General features: G+C 39.0%; 1 protein-coding gene across 2 annotated transcripts; it reads right to left on the bottom strand.

Annotated features, from left to right (window-relative positions):
- Window positions 1–181: 181 nt before the first annotated feature.
- tango2 (transport and golgi organization 2 homolog (Drosophila)) lies at window positions 182–23357 on the bottom strand. 2 transcript variants are annotated; one of them, XM_044111824.1, is made up of 9 exons: window positions 23199–23357; window positions 22284–22406; window positions 14187–14275; window positions 11106–11225; window positions 10887–11004; window positions 4892–4959; window positions 4534–4684; window positions 4231–4335; window positions 182–1444 (listed from the first exon to the last, which is right to left on the bottom strand). In XM_044111824.1, the coding sequence occupies exons 2-9, from the start codon at window positions 22337–22339 to the stop codon at window positions 1324–1326; spliced, it is 828 nt and encodes a 275-aa protein (XP_043967759.1). In that variant the 5' UTR covers window positions 22340–22406; window positions 23199–23357; the 3' UTR covers window positions 182–1323. The 2 variants fall into 2 exon arrangements, with proteins under 2 accessions (XP_043967759.1, XP_043967758.1); XM_044111823.1 differs by having other exon boundaries at window positions 4534–4687; window positions 23199–23352.
- Window positions 23358–24106: the final 749 nt, after the last annotated feature.

Genomic DNA, 24106 nt, shown 5'->3' with positions numbered 1-24106 from the left:
GGTCCAGCCAATGAACAGGTTCTTCATGTTAACCTACAGACTCAAACGAATGTAGCTTACAGAAGCTTCAGAGTTTATAGAAGTTTTTGGTTTCATGATTGTTTGTTTTGTATTATATTTAAATATTTACTCTACTGCATGACATGATGATTTTGCTTCAACCAGGATTATGACAACGAAATAAGAAACAAATGCTTTATTTTAGTACGTTTGGCCAGGGGATGTCGCTGTTTGCATGCTGATGTAAGATGAGCTTCATTGCTGAATTGCAAAATTGAAACATACTGAAAGGTGTTATCTATATGTAAAGATGTTGGGTTTTTAAACAAATAAATCATGCTTAAGACTTCACATTTTATCATAGTTAGGCACAAATAACACCAATGACTTTAATCACCTACAGTTGCAGTCAGAAGTTTACATTAAAATCATTATAAAAATTAGAGATTCCTGGATAGCTCTTGCACACAATAGCACTTTTTTTTTATACCTTTCTGGAACCGTTTGGATCAAATAGCTCAAACTTTGATCAAGCTGGGTGTTCCAATCAATACCAATAACAACCACCTGCATAATAAAACACACGTATCAAATGTTTAGGAAACTAGATTACATTCAAAATAAGAGAACTGTAGTTTCAAAACGTAAAAAATAAAATCTTCAAATATTCACTTTCTCGTGATGTATTTTTTTAGACTGTGATTGAAAAAACTGTATTCCATGTCTAATAGTTGTAAATCCATTATTCAGCAACAAAGGATGCCATAAATACCATAAAATTTCTGAAATACCCAAGTGCTGTTAAAGTAATCACTAATGGAGAGGGTTACCTTCATTTATAATATGTTGTTCTGTCCTCAAACTTTGGTAATTTGACTTTAAAAGTTCCAGTCTGAAATCTGGAAGAGTGTATTTCCTTTTTTAAATTTAGAGGTAGAAAGTTTGACTCCAACAACATAAGATGGCATCACGAGGACTTTATGGTTGCCTGGGCAATAACAGATTAGACATTCTCAAGCATCCCAGCAGGTGTATTCTGTGACATGTGGATAAAACATTTTTTATCCATATAAATGTAATTGTCCTTTGGCGATGTATTTAACTTAGCACAATTAAAAAAACAACAACATTTGAACTTATCTCAAGGGCAGAGAATTTATGTCGATGTATATGAGACAGAAGGCGTCTAGCTGAAGAAAAAAGTGCACACAAGTCTTTCTGCTCTCGGTGCTGCAACGAGGGTAGAGCAGCTGCAGCAGAGTGGCTGATGGAGGGGGAAAGAGGTTGCAGAAAGGCACAGAGTGGGTCTCCTCTAGCTCATCTTCATGCCTGGAGGTTGAACTGGAAAGAATTGGTGCTCCATTTGCTCGTGTCACCGTCGAGCATTGTGCGCTCTGTGAAGGTGACATTCCCCTCTGCATCTATCAGGATTACTGTGTTGGTCCTGAATGGGAAAAAAGAAATTAAAAAACAAACAAACAACAAAACAAAACAAAAACCCAGAAGGAACAAGTTGCCACCTGATAGTGATCAGCCAGGGTCAAACAACATGTCAAGGTTTTCTTAAGGTTAATTAAAAACATGTTTAGCAAAAGTATTTGCATCCTTTGAATCTTTTCTTATTTTGTCGCATTACAACCAGAAGCACAAAAACGTATTTTCTGAGGTGTGTGTTGACATGTTATAGGCGTCCCCCTAATCTCATGTCACGCATGACGATCAAAAACCCACAAAGAAATTGTTTTATAATAAAATGTAACTTCAGCACCCAATGATCAATAAATTTTTTGTTGAATACACAAAGCAACATTTTTAAGTTTTTAAAAAATAAATATTTTCAAACTATTCACTTGTGATTAAATGACTCTTTCTACACTGTCTGCGTCTGCTAATCCATACCGCTATCACAGCAAACACTGCCCCCATTTCCTTTTCCTACAGTGGTTGACTTTAGATCAGAATGTAAAAAAAAAAAAAAAGTCACATTCTCAAAAATAAACTTATGGAATATTTTATAGAGATAAAATGGTAACACTTCATTTGAAGAGGTGTCCATAAAAATATAACGTGACAATGTCGCAAACGTGACATAACATGTCGTGAACATGAAGGAGTAAAGGTAACTTTATTTATATAGCACATGTTCAGCAACAAGGCCATACAAAGTGCCTTACAGGAATTAAAAAGAAATAGAAACAAAATAACAAACCAAAGGAAAGAGCTAAAGAAGAAAAAGCTAAAATTGTTGATCCAAAGTAAATAAACCAGATACTCCTATTTCAGGGTTGCTTGGTAAGGATGAGTAAGAATCCTCTGGTCTAACTCCTTTTCTGGTTTGGAAGAATAGGAGCCTGAAAAGTTGTAGCTAAGGCAGTTTTTCTGGATTCCAAGTTCTGATCCCTGTTTTGGGTTGCAAAGAAAGTAAGTCAGTAAGTCAGTAAGTGTTAGGAGAATGAGTTTATCTAAAAGGTTATGCTTTTTCTTTCTTTTTCATGGTTTACTAGGCTCCTTTTCTTTCTGTGGTACATTATTAACTGTTCCAGGACATGGGGACAGTGGTGACCAGAAGCTTGTGACTCGCTGAGATGAAATCCACAGAGAGACACAGAAAACAATGCCACGTCAATAGTCACACTCAGACTCAAAGAAAAGAGCTTGTATTTAAATGACGTGTGATCAATTAGGCCACGTTGCAGCTGTTTAGAGCTACAATGTTCATGTGATTAGATTATACTCTGTTTCAATAAAAGGTAGCTGAGGACTGAGAGCCAGCGAAGTTGATCCCTGACTCACATCCAGCTTGCGTCTCTGTCTCACACCAACAGTCTGAGTGTTCGCTAGTTCGGCCAAGTCGGTCACAAATTTGTCGATAAGCCAGGTACCCGCAAGTTCCAGTTATCATGAATAAATCCAGGGTGTATCCATCCCGTCGGGTGTGTCTCCGCAGGATAAGACGGCTCTCCTGTACCCTGAGAGATATTAGGTACACCCTTCAATCAAAGTTAATGACAGGCTATGAATATGAATATGAAAAAGGGGGAGGTGTAAAGGGGCTTATATGTTAATGAATTTCACACCTCTGACCGGTGTCTTTCTGGCTGAGTACAAACAATTGGAGCTAAGGTAGCAAGTCGTTCAGACCACTAGAGAGCCATCTTTTAGACCAAGCACGAAGAACGGGAGGAGAGGACGCAGATTGTTTATCCCGCGAAAGAACAGAAGGGGTCGTCTTTCAGACTCACCAAGAACAGTACAGTGCAGTGATAAAGAATTACAATAAGTCATTAACATCTGCTCTATCTCATGACATCAATAGCTACCACCCGCTGTGGTCAGAGGTGTGAAATCCATTAACACATACCTCCCCCCCCCTATTTTTCATATTCATATTCATATCCTGTCATAAATTTGGATTGAATTATATACCTAATATCTTTGCCCGGTCTTCTCGTTGGGAAAGTCTCATCAATTACATTGAAAGACCGGTTGACCAGATCCATAATTTGTAGATTTTGAGGATGTGCAAAGAAAGACTCCAGTTAAAAATACAGGACAAAAACAGAGCCGGCAGGGCAGGGAGGGAGCAGAGGGAAAAAAAGTCCGCCTCCACTCCTTCACTGAGAGCAAGAGAGGCCTTTATAAGTGTTTACGATTGTTGTTATTGTCATTCGGCAAATAATGACACTGATAATGCAAAGGTGCAGTAAATGTTGCATTAAAAGTTCATTAAAAGTGCCAGCTTTGCATTAAATGAGTCATTATTTACCGAATGACACTTCATTTACACTCCTTCATGTTCACAACAGGTGTAAGGTCACGTTTCTGACAGTGTCATGGCAGTTTTATAAACACCCCTTCAAACAAAGTGTAACCAAAAAAACAAAATTGTCTGATTTTTGAAGAGCATACATTTGTTTATTAAAAGAAAAACACATCATTTCTGAAAAATTTGGAACAATTGCTATTCTCAACACAAGAACAGGATGTGGGTCAGTTTTTCTTCACAGATGCTGTCTGTGACTAATTCAGTGCTTGTCCTGGTCAGGTAAATTTGTACTGTCCTTGACTTGCAGCTGTGGGCTGCCCAAAAGAACCCTGAAGGCCAGAAACGGCCCCTGCGCCGCACTTTGAGCACCCCTGACCTGAACAATCTTCTGGTAGTCCTTCCAGTCGCAGCAGGGTGGCAGTAGGAACAAACAGAGAGATTTGTCGAGGTCGGGAGCCACTGACCTTGTGCCATAATGAGGAGAGCGGACGAATACAGCTGACAGAGCCTGGACCACGGACTTGCTGTATCCTTCACCCAGCTGCTCTTGAAGTGGGTCAGGTGTGTTCCTGCACAGGCAAGCAAGGAAACAGAGAAGAAAAATCAACTTTATGTGCATTCAATTGATAAATTCGTTTTCTGACACATTTATAAAAGTTGGGACATTTGAAAAAAGAAACCTGTTTTCTTAAGTGTCAGATTGAGGGAAAAAAAAAAATCACAACAGAGAAAGGTTTTGTGCTTTCGCGTGGGTGTCAGTCACTCACAGCTCCTCGTTATTAAGGACGTGGAGCAGCGCTTGGACCAATCCGTCGCCGGACAGCGACTGGTCACCGACGACGTTGGTAAAGTCCTCCTTGCCTTTCAGAAGTTTCTTCCACGGAGTATCCAGGAGTGAATTGCTTAAGCCGTAGATCCCTGCTGAGGAGAGGCGACATGAACGTTACAAAGATGCGTCTACACAATCTCTGCTGGGTGTCCTTTTGGCGTGAGCTTCAGCAAACAACACAATCTGAGAGCAACACCGACAGAAAATGTCAGGCCAACGCGGACGGGCCAGAGGCCAGGAGGAAAGGTGAATGGGGAATGAACGGTTTCTACAGCAACCATAATAAAAACACAGACCTGGATTCAGACGGATGGGTTCAGAGCTGCCTCTGTTTCCATAGTAACACACAGTGTCTTGTTTGGCTCTAGATGGGACACAACGTCATAGAAAATTAGACATTTGACAATTACATACATCTATGTCCAGGTGAGAAGGCAGTGGTAAGAGTAGTAATGCATCCATGCTAATAAAATAAACAAGTACAGCAATTATGAGTCTATAGAGGAAAAGGTAAAAACAACAGTGCATAATACATGTTTCACTACATACCAGTCTAAGATTATTGGAATTAATACATTCACATCACTTTTGCAAACTGTTTGTATTGGGAACTAGAAAAAGAAGACACTGAAGGGACTGTGGGATTGAACATTGTCCTGAACTGTCGGGGAAAACGACGACTTTCATTGTACAATCCAATGCTGCAGAGAGCATTTAACTATAGAGCCGCATCGCCTTTCGAACCGGTTCGTTGCGGTGAGTTAATTCATACTGAGAAATCTATCCAACATCAAGGGCATCTGTCACAGATTTAGTACAGCAGGGAGAATCATAAATTATGACCAGATCCTTTGAACTGGAAGGCCAGAGAACTTTTTGATGTCAGTTTTATGTCAGCCGTAGCAGTGGCATCAGTCAATCCGAAATGTGGTGCAATACCGCTCCAACATCGAACTCGGATGCTATTCAGAGAAGAGCTGGAAACTCAGAGCATGATGCCGGGTTTGTGGCCGTAAAGGGGACAGTGACATGTTATAGAGTCATAAAACCCACAAATATCGAAACCATAAAACGTAAATCATATTCAGCACTTAGTAGTTTTAAAAACTCTTAGGTGTTCTATTTGTATCCATGACAATTAGCAGTAGCAATACTGTTTTTTTTTCTTTGTGTATGAGCCAAATGAAGGAGAGTAGATTTGACTTCAGATCGCAGTCTTTAGTTGTTAGCGGTTAAATGCAGCTAAATTCCAGTAATGCAAGCAAAACACGGCCTGAATATGTGAAAAAAACTGAGACATGCGTAATCAGTGCTAAGCTCCCTGATACAAAGCAGGATATTCCAGCGAGAAGTTGTTGGAGCATATTGATGGTACCTGGTTGTGCACATCAGAATACCAATGCTGGTCAGAATATTTCAACATGGATCTGAATGGAGGCTGAATTTTGGTTGTTTGAAATACAGTTCTGTTTACAAGTAGCCATTTGCCACTGTGGTGAAATACAGACAAAATGGGTAGAGTATATGATGAGCCTCAACACGAGACCCTACAGACATGCTAAAGCAACACTGGAGGGTGAAAAGACGATTCTTTTACTTGCCATCCAAAGCTGCGGTGCCGGAGTAGAACGATACCATGAACAAAACATAACCTGGAGATGTAGCTATTATTAATTTAGAGCAGTGGGTCACAGCAAAGGGAAAATAATGCAACAAAAAACCCACTGAAGAACATCTTAGATTTTCTCGTCCCCTGTTGGCTATGTTATGGATAGAGCCGTTGCTATATCAACTGACTGACAAGAGCCACGCTAGTTCTTATTGCTTATGTATCAGGATTCACCCAGCAGGGAGCTGGGTGGCGTGATCTCACACATGTGACGTGTCTATGGAAAATTAGCAACAAGTTACATTAAATATTGTCACATAAGACTCTAATGGAATACTCTAAACCCTTAGCAAATATCTGAACGTGCTTGAGGAGGGTACGAACTGACGCATGGCAGATAAGACAAGTCCTGGGGCAGACAGTTCCCTTTTTGTACCGCAAAAAAACCCTGCGCACAAACAAGACTAAAACTGTTTAAAAAGTACAAAACTGAGAAGGGAGCAAGAATAAAATAATAATAAAAAAACACCCAGCCATACGCTTTAATATCAGCAAAACCACACTACACTGAGGAGAAAAAAACACAAGGGTAGTCTGACAAAAACAAATCTAACACTTTTGAGCAGAGCATGTTCTAGAGGCACGGAAATATGTGTTAAAGAAGGAAACACCAGACACACGGAGCAATCCTCTAAGCTGCCAGCTGACATTACGAAATCCTTCCGACAACAGCAATTCCACGTCCTTAATATTGTTTCTTGTACCAAGAGCCAGCTAGACATTATAAATAAACAACAACACTGTCTGCGTCCCTACGGTGACAGTCAGCACAGCGGCAGTAGACGGTGTTGACAGAAGTGATAACAGACACTGCTCCTACCAAGCTCTGATGCTAGTCATTCAATAAAAAAATATATATCTAAAGAAAGCAGCCGGAAGAGTAATCTGAAGAAAAATAAAAGAATTAGTAAGGCACAGTAACCAAGCACAGAGCATGAAATTTTAGTTTTGCTCTTGGAATTGTGGCCTGAGCTAAAGACCCTCATGTCGGTGATGTGGATCAAATTGACCACAGAGGAAGCAGGTGGAGGATTTTGTGGAGAAGTAGAGAGAGACCACAAGAACAAGAAGATAAGAGAGTGGCTTCATGAAAGTAGCAGGAATATCGAGGTTCCCATCAGCAGGGCTGTGGGTTGATTTGGGCAGAGATGATGGAACAGCAGGAGATCAGAGCCAATGGGCATAAAAAGAGAGACGACAAAGAGAAAAGAGGGGTTTTTTCTTGAAAAAAAAAAGAAAAGAAGGAGCTTTTTTTTTTTTTTTTTAAGATCTACGGCAGAGAGATAATCAGTATGCCGGCTGGGAGCGGTTCAAATGAAGAGCCCTTTATGTTGGAGCTGTAAAGCAACTTCCCTATCGCCAGCTGTGGCGCAGTTGCCTGGAGATGCCTGGATGAGCTTCCAGCACAGGCGATGGTGGGTCGGGCTTTTAGGCAACGACAACAAGCACTCTGAAAACTCATCGCCCAGAATTGTAAGTGCACCCATAAATACAGATGCACAGTAAAAGCCACGGACCATCAGAGAGTACTCTTCAGTTAGAATGAGCCGATCAAAGTCCAAAATCTAGTTGAGCTTCTAAGTTTGAAAGATTATCTTCAAAGACGCTCTCCGCTCAATCTGACTTTCTTCGACAAAGACAAAATGGTAAATATACCAGTCTGTACATGTGAAAGCTGCTGATCCAAAAGACTTCCTGCTGTAATTCTGATAAAAAATAAATAAATAAACACTTTGGCAAAGTATCGAGTGGAGGGAGGTGAAAACAAAAGACATCTCAAATTGTCTTTTGAGAATTTTATTTATTTTAAAAACTGAAAACAAAAAATGATCTTCCTCCTTTCACTTAGCCTTTTTCACATTTGTGGCTACAACCTGACAAAATGTGGAAAAGCTAACAGCTGGGATTACCTCTGCAAACCACTATAGCTTCACATTAACTTCATCTACTGCTGTAATTCAGCCAGGCTTTTCAGAATTATGTTTATAAAGTTTTTATGTGTAATTTCTGGAATTTGCCATAAAGATCTGGCCTCATAGCTTTATGGCATATAAAGCTATGAGGCCAGATCTTTATGAAACCCAGTGGTTGCGCATGGCGAAAGCAATTCAACAAACCAATCACATTTCCCCTCTGGTTGGTTTCTGTTGTAGCTTATGAATAAGAATATCTAAAAAACATAATGATTGGATAAAAAAAAAACCTTTTGTAGAAAGATAAACAGGAAGATCAAAGGCCCACTTTGATTTCTCATCATCCAATAATGACCTCAGTACAAGCTTTTAAGATTTTCTGTTTGATTTTCTAAATGTTCTCTTCTTCAAAATTTGTTGTGCATTTTTTTCCCCCACTACTACTTTCCTTTTTATTTGAAGTCGCTCAGAGGATGTAAAAAATATTCTGTGATCCAAGACGACTTTTGTTCTGGACACAGCAAAGCTTTCCTTCAGCTTTCTTTGTTTCTCTAAAAAAAATTGAGAACCTCTAATGTTGTATTGTTTTCAAAATAATCATCGCAGATTTTCCTTTAAAACAACTAGAGTTTATCCAACCCTTCTACTTTGTAATGTGTATTATTGGCAGGGTCTCAATGTTTCTTTCTAAGCTCAAGCAAAGTTCTGCCAAGCATCACAACCCATGCTTTTAGGCAAAAAGGTTCGGCTAATTTCTGAAGTTACGATTCCAAATCAGCTGCACTCAAGCCGGAAGCAGGTGAAGTGAGAAATTTCTCAGTAGGCGAACATAGAATAGAACAGAATAATCCTTTATTGTTTCGCTGTGGGGAAAATTCAGGTGTGACAGTAAAAAATGAGGCATGTAGATGGAGCCAAAGGTACTAAAATTATATTTAAAAAATACAGGATATACAGTACAGTAAGGACAAGCTTGTATATTTCAACCTGTTTATTGTGGGGTTTAAAACCAACTATAAGGCACCCACTGATAAAAACGAATCACAAAATCAACCAGTTAAAGGTTAGAAATTATTACTCAAAGCATTATTAAGTAGATCACAGTGCCAAAACAAATCAGTAAAGACAAAGAATCCATAACAAACGAAGGCAACACCTTGACCTAATCTGCAGCTTCATTTGGAGGAAAGCTGCTCCTGACAAATGAGTGAGAAATCCTCTAATTACAATATAAAGCAGTGGTCGTCTCCATCCACTCGATGTGTTATTGATTGGGGAAGAAGCAGTCTATTTCTTCAGCGCTGCGGGACTCACTGCAGCCGAGAGGAAATGAATTGCTAATGCCGGTGTTTATTTAGAAGATGAAGGCTTTCTTTCTCTGCGTTCCCCCTCTGTCCACAGTGAAAGCAGTTTTTGGTACTGTTTTATTTATTTTTTTAAACAAAATGAGAAATGTGTTTTTAACGTAGCTCCCATTCGTGCAAATATGTAAAAAAAAAAAAAAATTTTTTTAATACGTGCAGGAAATGTGAAACAATCGGATGCTTTTTGTTGCGTTGGCGCTTTTGCTTCAGTTACAGTAGGCGACGATCCCGCTTGGTGGAATCGCAGAAATGTTGATAGAAACAAAGCAATGAAAGGAAAGCACAAGCTAAAAAAAAAGGAAAAATTAATTTAAAAAAAACTACACCGGTTCAAGATCCAGCTAGAGGCCATGTTAGCAGGATACACACCTCCTGACACCAAAAATACCTTCCCTCACACCTTTCTTCCCCTGCAGGAACCGTTTGGGTGTGTTTGAACCAAACTTCCAACTTCTCCCTGGCAGGCAGTCATACAGGTTTCCATGTCAGTTGCCTACAGGGACTTCCTGCTTTGCTAGCATCTTAGCCTCCACTGAACCCGTTTTGAATTCTCCTTCCTAAGCAGGTCACTGGGATTCAGTAACTTCAGGCTGGCGAAGACGAAATAAGACAGCCCTGTGTTTTTAATGCTGTTCAGCGTCACTTCCTTTTTCTTTGTGCTTAAAATTGCTCGCATCAAGAAGCAGTTTTTATAGCTACTGTTACATGCGCCAACAAAACACGGCCTAAGAATAAAAAGCTAATTGCTTTGTTAGATATTACAATGTAACAATGCATTTAAAGAGTTCTTGTTCTTCATGAATATAGAAGATGCATGAAATTGCGTACAAGACGATAATTATTCTGTTTTCCAACTTTAAACACGCAGGCCTGTTCCAATAAGTAAGAAACCAATTAATTGCGTGATAAATTCAAACAAACTCATTAATCTCTGCTTGAATGATTTATTTTTCTTCTCTTTTCTTTTTCTTTCTACTAAAAACTGGATGGCAAAAGTCTTCAGGCTGTTGGACTGGTTGTTTACAGAGACTTTTTAATTATTTTATTTGTTGTTTCCGTTGTTTTGCTTTATTTATTTTGGATATTTAAAATGTCTTCCAGTTCCAGTGATAAATTAGAATCAAAGGTTTATTGATCTTTTAGAATGTGGTCTTACATTATTATGCCATTTCCATTATATTACTTGAAAATTGTCTCAAAAAAACCCCAATATCATCATGTATCGCAATAATATATCATCCAGCAAAGATTATCATGAGAGGCCTACTAAAACACAAATCTGGCTCGCCGTTGTCAATGGAGGGCAAATAAAATAAAGGTATAAGTCAGCACAGCTTTCACTCACTTGAACTCAGCTGTGATGAGATTGAAGCCGTTGTACATGTGGCCTTCTGCAGACACCTTCTTCAGGTAGGAGTAGCTGTCTACATCCTTATCCATAAGGTAGTTCGATACAAGGAACCCTGCAGATGGTAAACGGGGAAACGGTGAACATCGCTGCCGTGTGGGATGGGTAGCAGTCCAGATGTGATCAGATGTGGTGACCCCGACGTGGCGGACTTACCTCTTCCTTGTGCATTAGGGTTAGGATGTCCTTCCATGTAGTTTGTGATGGCGGCCAGCTTGCCCCTCTTGCTGATTCCCAGCCATGATCCACCTTCCTTACCACACTCTAGGTCCAGACCTGGTAAAGAGAAATTGGTGCAATGTTCAGTTCCTTCAGGATTTTAAAAAAAACCCAAAACAACAACAACAACAAAAATTTTGTGTGATTTTTTTTTTGCAATCAAAATCACTGGTTTTGTGCTGCAGCTTTAAAAATATTTGTGAGGAGTTTGGCAATATTTTAAAACCATTCTGAAATCTACATGTAGAAGAAAGAAAATGAGAAACAAACTAACTAAACAGCTCAATTTTTGTTACTTGGCATTTTGATCGAGGACGATCCCGTGACATGAAGTAAGGCTTAGGCAGCAGTATAGTAGCAGTCACTTAAACCCAATGTTTTTGATTATTTTTGCAGAAGATTTGCAATAATCTCACAATTGTGCATTGGTGGTGGTGGTGGGATGCAGGGATCTGTAAATTTTGTGTAATTTTCCACAAAATTGTGAAAACCAGGAGAGACTGATCTGCACTGATCCAGAAAGGCATTCCTCAAGTTATTTTACATTCTGTGATGTCATGGCAACAAACTTCATTGTATTATATTTGTACTTCCTGTGACAGACCAAAACAAAGTAGCCCCAAACGGTGAGGTGGAAGGAAAATCTAAAACAAAAACAAAAAATGAGGTGAATTTGTATGCATCCCACTTTACTCTGATTCCAATAAATAAAATTTGCCTCAACCGTCTGCTTTTAAAAGTCACCTAATGAGTAAGAGGTGCACTCTGTTTACTAAGCGTTAGTATGTAGTTTAATGTAACTACAAGGTAAGGTAACTTTATTTATACAGCACATTTTCAGCAACAAAGCAATTCAAAGTGCTTTACATAATTAAAAGGAAATACAAACAAAATAAGAAACCAAAGGAAAGAGAAAAGAAAAAAAAGAAACTAATAATGTTGATCTAAAGTAAATAAACTAGATACACTTATACAGCTTGGACAAGTATAAGTAAGAATCCTCTGGTCTAATTCCTTTTCTGGGTTGCAATAATAGGAGTCTCTCTACATAATAATCTAAATTGTAATCTAAGAAGTATAATATTCGTCTAGATAGTGAGTACTCTACAATTTCTAAAAAAAATAAGCTAAAGAGTGGCTAAAAAGTGAGTACTCCACAGTTTCTAACAAGTAATTATCTAAAAAGTAACTGATAAGTAGGATGAAAAGACTACATTGGGTAGGATATGCCACATACAGCGAGACAAAATCAAAGACATGCTGGCAAAGGCGTTAAGGTCAGGGCGTGTGTGTTTGTCTGTAGCTATGACGTGCTTGCAGATTAGCCCATGTCTCTCACAGCCTGTTCTCCCAAATAAATTCTCTGATAAAGGTGAAATAATCAAGAGTGAGTCCTTGAGCGTTCAGCCATAAGATTCCCCGGGTGACTTCAGGAGGGTGAGGTGATGGGAAGGAGCAGTTTGTCTACATAAACACCAGGAGATTTGAGATAGCCGCCAAGGCCACAGGGAGCCAGACTCAGAATAACAAATTCTCTTTAAATCGGGCAGACTTAAAATTTCTGTCTGTCTCAGAGTTTTTAACCGGTATGTCTCCTATAGTTTATCCCAATCATCCAAACTCGTGTGGCCGTTCCACAGAACCGAAGCTGGCAACTTCTCCAAGATCGTTTCCATCCTGTTAGGGAGTTCTGGAGTCCTCATCTGGGCTGCGAGTCTCAGCAAGATTCGCATCCAACTTGCGTCTCTGTCCCACAACATACAGTGTGAGTGTTCGTTAGCTTGGCCAAATCCGTCACAAACTTTTTGATAAGCCAGGTATCCGGAAGCTCCAACCAGCATAAATCCTGTTATCATGAATAAATCCAGGGTGACTCCATCCCGTTGGGTTTGTCCTGGCAGGACAAGAGGGCTCTCCTGTGCCCTGTCTTCTTGTTGAGAAAATTACATCCATTGCATTGAGAGACCCGTTGACCTGATCCATAATTTATAGATTTGGAGGATGCGCAAAGAAAGGCTCCAAAAAACAACACAAAAACAGAGCAAGCAGGGTTAGAATGGGCAAGGAGAGGAGCAGAGGAAAAGAAGAGTCTGCCTTCACCGAGAGCTAGAGAAAAAAATATAGACTGTTAACTGTTATAAGCTTTGACGAATAGTTTTTATTAAAATCAATACCATAAATCTTCGGTTTTATTGTACTGAACTAATAAATAATGTACTGAAGTACAGATTATCCAGTTTAACATAACATTTTCTAAAGTATTTTAATTATGCCTTATATCCTGTATGTTTGTATGTATGGTACGGACCATTAAACACCAAACATTATAATTAACAATATTTCTTTTTATATTGGACGGACAAATTCAACGTGTTGCGTCGCGTTAAATGAAACAGTCGCCCCATCCATTCACTAGCTTTCTTTCTGGATTCCTCTCCCTCACATTGTCCTATTAAAAGGTGAGTATGTGAGCAGCGCTTCCTGGTGATCAATTAGGACAGGTCCTCTCCACCGAGAGCTAAATGCTCCCGTTCCTCTGTGGGGGGGGTTAGATAGCTGCACAGATCCCTCGGGGAGCTATTGCTTACTTCCCTTCATGGTCTGTCTCCTTCAGGGTCCTGCTACTGCCCCCCCCCACTGCGCCATCTCCCTCCTCCCCTCGCGCCAGCCCTACAGGGCCATTTATTCCTGTCACATCACATAAAAACGGCCATCAATTACGGACCCGCTGGTGGAGTCCTGACCCCTCTATTAAAGCGGAGAGAGGAGATTGATGAACAACGAGGTTATGTCTGTGTTTCCTTCTTACGTGGGAAGAAAATAGCGAGAAAATAAAAAAACAGCAAATGATTGATTTCCTCTGTTTGGCTAAAATGTGTAGTTTAGCTTACTGTGGGTTTAGAAGAAAGTCTAAATTGGGAAGTAAAGATGTAATTCCACCTTGATTACTGGAAAGACAGTTAGTAAAGAATGTAAAAGGCAGTCAGGCAGTGATATATCTCTAAAATGTCAACTTACCACTGAGGATTTCACTGTTGGTGCCCCAGAAGTCGGCAGCTTTGGACGGTCTGTTGTAAAACTCATCTCTATTTGCAGCCAAAATTAGCCTGAGGAGATTGACAGAGAGGCCAGAGAAGTTCTTTTTTTAGATTTGGTCAAAGAACACAAAGCCCCTGAGCCTTCGGGTGACAGGTGAGTTTTTCCACCTGGTTTGTAAAGGCACTGAAATAAATCACAGAATTCATTTTCACACTGGAAGTTTTCAACCGTGCAAAAGACAGTAATTCATGCTACTTACTTTATTGAAAAATCCATTGATTTCCCCTAAACCTCCCGCGTACTTACTGCGGTGCTCAGGAGGAGCGTGGCAGATGTCACGGTCGGACAGCGGCGAAACGGATGAATTGTCCCGTCAGACCGTTAGTTCCCAAAACTTGTAAAAACTCGCACATTGTCAGTACGACCCCGCTGGATCGTGCAGAGAGTTAAAAAACTTATGGGATCCAAATCACCCCGACTCTTAAGAGTTAAAATGGTGCCACATTTGTAGGGATGTCCCATTTATGCATTGAGGATCTGTTGTACCCAAATCCTCTCTGTCAAAGACAAACGTTTTATTCTACCACTCACTTGTGTTTGGTGTCCCTTATTGGATTGGATTATTAATGTTCGAAGACACAAGACACATTAGCAGGGAAACAATTTATTCCCTTAAAGAAGGAGGTCAGTACTGCGTGGAAATTAGAAAGAACTTGGCACATCCTGCCCCTGTTTTTGATCGTCTTGGTGACCCATCCAGTTGATGCTGCATATGCTCTCCTGCCACGATTGATAAAAAGATTTGGACCTCGAACCACAGAATTATTGATTTGAAGCTTGCCATCTCGCCACCTGCTATGGTGTTGTTGTGGGATTGAAAATGTTGTCGTTCCAGGAGTTTTCACCAACAAAAGCAGTCTGCTGTAAATGCGAGCAACCCCTGGCTAGGTCCGGACTGCACCACCTTTCAGGTTGCAAAAAACTGGGAGGAACATCACAGGATCTGCAAATGGAGACGAATCTGTCCGGGACTGACTGGAAAAGAACCCAGTCAGCCTGTGGAGAAAGGGCTTAAGAATGGAAAAATGGGATTGCTGCTGGTTGCAGAATATGACCTTGACATATTTTCAACTCGTAAAGACGATAAGCCTCATTTTCCCATTGAGATAGATTCCACTCCACGCCATCATACAGGAAGAGAGGATTTCCCAAGCTTGAATTCAACACCATTAAGGTAAGATACCGGTAAGTAAGATTTCCAAAAGCAATATTTATATAAGACAACTAAAAATTTTAACCAAACTCAAAATTTCCTACTTTTTTTTGCCAATGTTTAAAACAAAGCCAGAATAATTTTTGGAGAAATGGTCATAATATTTATTAATTCTTTTTTTTTTTTTTTTTTTACCATTTTCATACCAAAGTCACATAATTTTACTCTCCAAAATTCAAAGACTCAGCACACAAAGAGAGCTTGTTACTGAAATAGAGAAACACAATAATAAGGGAGTGAAAGTGATGAAAACTAAAATAACCATTATTTAAGGTTGTGTAAATAACCACTCCTGGTGCTTTCCCCATTCTGGTGTGGCAACTGGATTTTACTGACACATCATGACTGCAACACAATTATAACCTTGAATGGGATTGACAGAGTGTACTTGTCATGCTCAACAGCCAGGCTAACTACCAGTAGCAACACAAGCCAATAACAAAGTATCTCTCCGCATCCTGTAAATTCAATATGACAACATGCTCAATATAACAAGGGCTACAAATAAACAGTCTGCAATATTTTAAACATTATGGCAGCAGATTTTTCCACTTCTGTTTCAGGATTTGCTATATCTTCCTGTCTATTTTTTTCAACTCTTGAACATTTCACTAATCATAAAATAATAAAAGTCCAACTCCTGACTGCTGTTTGTTTTAATGGCCATCCTTAAAGTTTTTTTAATTTGTATACTCTGACATGATACATGAACCAGTGGTGTTGCTGAAAACTAGTTCTACTAATTACATCTGTGCTAACTGCCGTGATTTTCTTCTACAGAAATGAACATTTTACCTTTAAGCTATACGTCTGTTATCACTTATTTGCGTACAAAAGTGCATTTTATAGGATCTTACTAACATAATATCACAATTCCGCAAAGCACATGGACTTAAACCAACAGTAAATTGTATTGATTCATACGCCATCTGTATGTTTCCCCCAAGCTTGGCCGTGCTCCACCAATTATTCTTTCAAGCTGGCCGCCAAAACATAAGACTAAACTCTCCTCTCGGGGTGTTTCAAAGGCTAATGACAGCCTCCTGCAGCCCGCACAATGTGAGTCACCAGTGTTAACTGGAAACAAAGCAAACACTAATGATGCTACACCGGGCACAGCATCTGCTGCTGGATCCTAAGGGGGGGATCCCATGCAAGCGTCTCGATCTCCAGTGTCAGGCAGTCGGCTGCATCGTGTTGAAGGCATGCTGGGAAGCGGAGAAAGATCAAAGCAAAACCAGAACTCAGATGACATTTCTTTCTTTTTTGTTCAGGAAGTAGAGGCAATGAGCTCGTGTGAAATGTTCTTCACAATTTCTGCCTGCCCCTAATGATTCATCTGGTTCACGTATGAATCCTATGAAATAAACTCCAGAATGTGCTCTTGTTTACAGATAACCCTGAATGTTTGGGGTTCCTTTTTGCAACTTGGAAAAACATTATTTCAACGTTTAATGGCAAATTTTAGAGAATGGATAGAAAATTGAGAGGGTGATCTTTGGTGCAAATCTGAAACGGCAGCATGGTGTGGTGTTAGGCTGAAGGTTTAGTGAAGTCGGAGTCATCCTCCGGAGATAAAAGATGTTTACAAAAACTTTGATTATAAAGGAATAAAAAAAAAAAAGAAAGAAACCACGTCGGTGATTGTACTGCAAAACAAATTTGTTAACTACAATTTCAGAATGTCTCATGAGTATGATTGGGAAAACTTAGTATTTACTAAAAGACGACACCAGAGGATGGTAAAGGTTCAAGCATCAAGAACAAAAAGTTATTGTGATAAAAAAAAAGGTAAAAACGAATGTAGACTAAAAAAAGAGCAAGCTACAAGAGCTACAGGCCTCCAGTCATAGCAGAGGGGAAATAAACTACATAAATAAGTTACTCTGCTTTTTGACTTAGTCTTTGCTGAATAAATAAATCAAATCAAATCAAATCAAACTTTATTTGTATAGCACATTTCAGCAGCAAGGCATTTCAAAGTGCTTTACATCAAATCAAACACAAAATACAATGCAACATAGAATCAACAATAAAAACACAACATCAATAAATTTGCAATTGATTACGTTTCGAATACAACTCTAAACTAGTTGGTCAACAGTATTTTAAAGTCTATTCTTTGAGCTACAGGGAGCCAGTGGAGAGACTTTAAAACTGGTGTTATGTGCTCTATCTTCCTGGTTTTAGTCAGAACGCCAGCAGCAGCATTCTGGATCAGCTGCAGCTGTTTGATTGATTTGTTGGACAGACCTGTGAAGACGCCGTTACAATAATCAATACGACTGAAGATAAACGCATGGATGAGTTTCTCTAGATCTGGCTGAGACATTAGTCCTTTAATCCTGGAAATGTTCTTCAGGTGATAGAAGGCCGTAAATAAGTGTGAGATAGGTAGTTTTCCAGTTTTTAGAACTAATTGCAATATTTGTACCTGAAACCAACCAGCAAGCCGAACGAGGAGACACCATAATTACATCATTATTATAAATACGACTCTACTGCGTCTACATATAAACCATATTCACATTACAATGCCGCTCAGCTGCTTGGGGAATAAGTTTTTGCTATGAAAAGTCGCAAAAGGAGGAAAACAATATAAACCAGAAATTAGACGTCAAGATAGAGAAATAACAGCATGTGGGTAATCACTGAGTCATCTAAGCTGATTAAGAAGCCATCTACCTCCCGCAGAAACATTTCAGTCATTTTTGTGAATTTCATAATTACACCTGATGAAGTTGCAAATTTGTTTTTAAGACTGCTGAAACCAGAAGTTTACATACACCAAATAAAAAGGCACATTGTGCAAACGTAAGGCTGGGAAATGTACAAATGGAACCTTATCAGCGGTGCTTGGAGTTTACTGAATAACTGGCTGAAATGGCTGGCTAAAATGTATTGAGTAGTAATATTAATTATTACAATAATGTCCCTTATTAGTCTCATATCTCTTATAAGACAGGTCTTTAATGTGTTCTGTCTGCAGGATCAAAAATGACAAGTTGCACATCAAATATGGGTTAATATCTAAATGTTATTTAAATTTGAGTTAGCCTTGTGTTCGTAGATTCCTGTGGTCAATGTCACTGATCTAATCTCTGCTACAACATTTTTACAAATATTTCATCTTAAGTTCAAGCAGAAGAAATACTTCAGAGAGTAACCTCACCTGATCAAACAATATAATTCCTCGTCAACATTGATTTATTGTGGTGCCTCTCAATGCAAGCTGTGTTATTTAAATTATCACGTGCATATGTAAAATGAAACTAAATGGCACGTTCAGTAACTGTATTTCATAAAAACTTCAGCCATTTTTTTGGGGTTGTTTTATTTTTTAGAAAATGGTATTATTAACTTCCCTTTTCAAAGTGCAGCGTTTCTAACTTACTTGGCCTTTTTGCTGCACTGAAAAATGATCGGGTGTCATTTCTTCGTTTTTCTGCCATATTTACTGATGTGGTTGGCTAACAGAAAAACACAAACACACACTGCATGTTACTTGCAGAGTAGCAGAGAGGCAGCAACGGCCTACTGTGAGAAGCTTGTGGAAGGAAACCCAAAACATTTGACCACAAGTCATACACTCCGATGCTCCCAAATAGAAAATGCATGTATTCTTTTCTGATATATTCTTTCATTATAGTGGCATTAAGCAAATAATTTTTATGAGTCTAACTGACCCAAAACAGGAGAGGTTTGGTCTGATTTAACTTCCGACAGAGAAAAGAAAGGTGTTGTTTTATTCGGGGTATGTAAACTTCTGGTTTCAACTGTACATAATAGACTTCAGATAAATGTCGCATCACACAACACATTTCAACTCTCCCCAGGTCCCACTCAGTACTCATAACACACCTCTGTTGTCCTTTTCCTTAGGCAAGGTCAGGGCTGGAGAAGGACAGAGCAGGTCTATGCCCAGGCAGAGAGTTCGCCCTCAACCTCTGGGGGAATATAATGACGCACACCTCCGTATTGCGCCATAGCCCACACTGACTGCTTGTAGCGCACCAGTGTTTACTTCCAGCTGAAAGGAGCTACCATTTACTACCGGATAAGGAACATGGAAACCACAGGGGAAAACAAAACAAAACTGTGAATTGATAAAAACCGACTGTAAAAAAAGGCTTTTGCCTAGGAAGTCGGGTTTACATTTGAACAATTATTGTGAAGTGATTATCTAATCTCCGAAGTGAAAACAAGGAAGGCATCAATCCGCTTTTTTCACTTCCGATACGATACTAATATCTGAGATTTCATATCGGATAATAAATATCTGGTACAGGAAAACAGCGCTGAACTGACTGAAAACACACTGAATGCACTGAGGTTATATTTATTTAAAAAATCATGTGATCAACTATTTCAATCGGCGCGTGAAGTAATGAACACTAAAGACATATAAATAAATAAAATGCCCTCACTTCAGAGCTCTGTCAGCAACACGATCAACCCAGACTAAAGTATGACCAATTAGTACAACTTTTTCACTTCTGACACTATACTAATGCTGCAGCTTTGAGAATTGGCCAATACCAATATTGACCCAATATGATAATGGCACATATTAAACATTCTTGTATTGCTTATTTTGCAGTGTGGAGTGTTAGGAAAGGCTTGATCGAGTGATATTAGTCAGATAAAAATAGCCAATAACAATAGGCATGAGAATAGCTGACCTATGTATTATTAACCAATGGGTCTGTGCAGGATACAATTTCTATTGGGGTGAACTAAATGCTGGAGTCGAGTTCTTCTATTGACAGCGGCTTTAGATGCAGGCTTATCTTATCAGATATTAGTTTTTTTGGCAGATGTTAGACAAATTTCCAAATTTAGTATCAAATTCAGATACCCATACAATTTAGAGTTAGGATTACAGTGTTATAAGTGACATTGTTCCACTATCTGGAGAGTACCAAATGTTTTTATTTTTATATTGAATGTCAGAGTGACAAGAGGCTTCAAAACACATCAGGTAATGGATTCCTTCTAGTACTCCTTTAGAACTACGTTAGATGATAACTTACTTGCTTGTGATTATAACGGTAATAGACACAGCTCAAAGAAGCAAAAATACAAAATTTAAAAAAATAAAAAATGTACCTCGTCACTCGTTTTTGTTTTGTCTGCCTTTAGTGATTTTGCTGATTCTCACTCTGGAACCTTCTGGTTGTTTTCCGTGACAATACCTGTTGGCCCCCAACTCTGTTGTTTGTGTCTCCCCCCTCAACCTCTGCTGCTACTGCCAGCCAGCAACATCCTTCCTCATTATTTCTGGGAGAAGCAGCGGCAGCCTCCGACAAGTTGAGGCCATCTTGTTGTAAGAGCCTCTTATTTACTGTCACTGACTTTCTGAGCTCCATCGACTGCGTTTCAGATCGACTGACAGTCTGGAAACATGGTTATGAACTGGTTATGAGGCAGGGATACTTGAAACTAACGCATCTTCTTGCACCATCAGGGCCTCTCATTTATAACGAAGAGCAAGCCGGCCAAACCATGTACCAGCTGATCTTCAACTGCTGTTTTCTTCGTTCCTGTTCTGGAGTTGTTCCCGCAAACGGCCTGTTTACCAAGGGTTCAAGCATCCCAATTTATCTGCGTCACAATTAATCACGATATGTCAGTTTCTGTTTTCGACTCTGATGTATCCACGGTGCGACTATAAAAGTGATAATGACCCATTTTACGCAAAATCTCCATTTCGTAAGACGTCTGACGCGTGACCTGCGTTGTGACATTTTTCCCCTCAGCTATATTTCTGGCGATTCAGCCAATGCTTACGAAACTCTTACACATCTGTTTCACAGCAGGACGAATCCGATCCAACACGCCGAAAAATCATGGAGGACATTTTAAAGTGAATCTCTGTCAGTGCTCGTGTGAAAAAATGAGACCCAGTTAGACTTTATCCCACTGTTTGTGTAAAACTCAGACAGATATTATTCCATAATAACAGATGTACAAAAACAGCTCTATTATTTAGTTTCTAAAACTGGCTGGCTGTTATACTCTGCATTGAGAACTGTACCCCAGAGCATTAAAACATAAAACTTAAGCTGCCTTACTTTGCACTCATTCATAGTTAATGTAGAAAAGCTTTTATTATAAATGAATGGATACATTCTGAACTTGGTCATTATAGGCCAGAGGTCTGCAAGGTGGCTCTTTGGACCTTCCACAATGACTCTTAACGACTATCACAAAAACAGGTAAAGAACAAACTAGTGTTTGTAAATATGGATAAATACAGACAAATACATAATTTAGCAGCTTAAAGCTTTGTTATTTTCTGTTTTTGTGGCATAATTACATTGATTTTCTACAACAAAAATGATGCTAAAAGTACTAGTAATCACTATTTGGACCAACGTTTATTGTCAGTAGGTTGGCATTTAAAAAAAAAAAAATGTTTCCACAAATATCAACACCCCACAAAAGAAAATGCATCCATTTTCTGTTTTTGCTAAAGTTTTTCTTTAGTTCAAAACCTAAAAATGGAAATGAAATTAAATATGTCAAAACTTCTGGATTACTAGTCAAAATGCATGCCGTTTTTCCAACATGTCTGGTAATGTTTGTGGCTCTAAATGAGTTTTACTGAACTGCAGTGGGGGCAAAAATGGCTTTTTAGACTGTAAAGGTTGCAGACCCCTAAAATCTAGATTATTAGATAAAAAAAAAAAAAGACAGCTTAGAACTTCCTGTTCTTCCTACTAAAAATCAGTTTAAAGTACTTATATCCTTAAATTTGTTTCGGTGGTTTTCACATCAAAGCATGGATGGTTTTGCCTTACCTGTAGGCATTTTTGGACGCAGGCCGAGGATCAAACTTTAAGAAGATTATGCACATGGATATTCTGAAGCCTGGTGACAGGAGTATCACTCAATCCACATCTGTCTTTGTTTAAAAGGTATGTCTGAGGCAAAAAGAGAGAATCGGATCAATAGTTTAGTGCTGACAGGATGTAATATCCGACTATTTCAAAGTGCACTAATATCCACCACTGACATTCTGAGCCAACATAAAGGTATTTTTATGATGCAAAAAAATACATTTTTAAAAAAAGTACAGTCACACATGACAAAACTTTTGTGTGATGCATGGCATACACGCCGTACCCAGCTGCCGAAAGCGAAAGTATTTATATAGTTTGAACTTTCCCACATTTTGAAACGGTGCAATCACACCAACACATCAATGGATTTTGCTGGAATTTTACTAAATAGATCACCAAGACCAACACATATTAAATTAATTTGACATGGAAATAAAAAAATATTAGTGCCAATACTTTGGAAAACACCATTTCACTGAAGGTCTCTTAAACAAGGGGCTACACTTTTTGCCAAATTGGACAAACAAAACACATTGAGGCTTGCCATAGCCAAATTCCAGGAAGTTTAATCTATATAAAAGCTTTAGCAAAGCGTTGCACCTAACAAGCTAAAAGGATAAAGGCTGAGACCTTGACTGTATATTCCACTTTATTGTTCAAAATATATAAGGAAGTTCAACTGAGTTAGCGAATGGCATTGACACAGACTATTGGTATCTATTTGCCTGAGTTGCTCTTCAGAATGAACAAGCATAATTGCGACAATAATCGTTAATAAAGGCTACTTTCAACATAACTTAGTTAATAACTAGCTATCATTAGCCTATTAACAAGGTACAGCGAGAACACAGCAAGTGAAGTTCAGCTGCCTACCTGACCAACCTGACACTACAGAACAGACGCGGTTATTTGTTCAGCAAAGTGTTTCCCAATCGTCTTGAACACCATTTACTGCTAAGAGCTACTATTCCGTATGATGCACATTCCTTGTTGACAACTAAAAGGAAGCGCTTCCAAAGAGTTGCCTCGATTTGTTCTAACGATTGAGTCGAGCTTCGCTTAACCAACGATGTTTGTCTGATTCGCCATTAACCCCGCCTCTCTGAGCTTTATAAAATGAACAAAACGAACGCATGTCAAACGAGGCTCAGGGGTTGGATGTAATTCGTGGCTCCGCACCATTTACCCGTCTGTGCGGTAAGCGGCACGGCGAGCTGAGGGAGTTTTCGCTACATTTGATAATATCCGTAGCAAACGGAGAAAGATGTACGTGCAATGGCTGAGTAACCGATAGTTACATAGAAGGGATGATGTTCACATCAATATGTTGCTTGGTATTTGTCAAAGTGAGTCTGTTTAACACCATTAATTCCTGATAGGGTGTTAATGAGCATGTAAACTTGGTCGGGCTTTCCCTCCTATATTTTTCAATTACATTATCAATATTTATTAACCTAATAATTGATTTGCCTCGCAGTTCGAGGTTGAGAGCAATAACTTTGCGATTCATTCAAGCTTGAAACGCCTCCCTTCTATCTAAATCACACACCGGTTGACGGAAAAGGATTAAGACTGACGCATTGGCTTCGTCAACCTTTAGAAATTATACGTTAGTGCGTCCGCCATATTGTGAGTGTCAGGTTAGCCTATATAGAAAACAACGAAAGACATGCTTAGAGACTTTAATGAATAACTAATGTTTATGTCAAAATAAATTTTTAATAGAAAATATATTAACATACACAATTAACAATTTATGAATGACGATACGACGTAGGACA

This window comes from Gambusia affinis, linkage group LG03 (assembly GCF_019740435.1).
Source record: "Gambusia affinis linkage group LG03, SWU_Gaff_1.0, whole genome shotgun sequence".
Classification (NCBI taxonomy): Eukaryota; Metazoa; Chordata; class Actinopteri; order Cyprinodontiformes; family Poeciliidae; genus Gambusia; species Gambusia affinis.
This window is presented reverse-complemented; position numbering and strand designations above follow the sequence as displayed.

Excerpts from the sequence above, each read along its gene's own strand:
- tango2 (XM_044111823.1), bottom strand. The coding sequence starts at position 22,339 with ATGTGCATAATCTTCTTAAAGTTTGATCCTCGGCCTGCGTCCAAAAAT. Across the intron at positions 4,960-10,886 it reads CTCATCACAGCTGAGTTCAA|AGCCAAACAAGACACTGTGT; the intron begins GTGAGTGAAAGC and ends TGTCCCATCTAG. Across the intron at positions 1,445-4,230 it reads TCTCCTCATTATGGCACAAG|GACCAACACAGTAATCCTGA; the intron begins GTCAGTGGCTCC and ends TTTCCCATTCAG.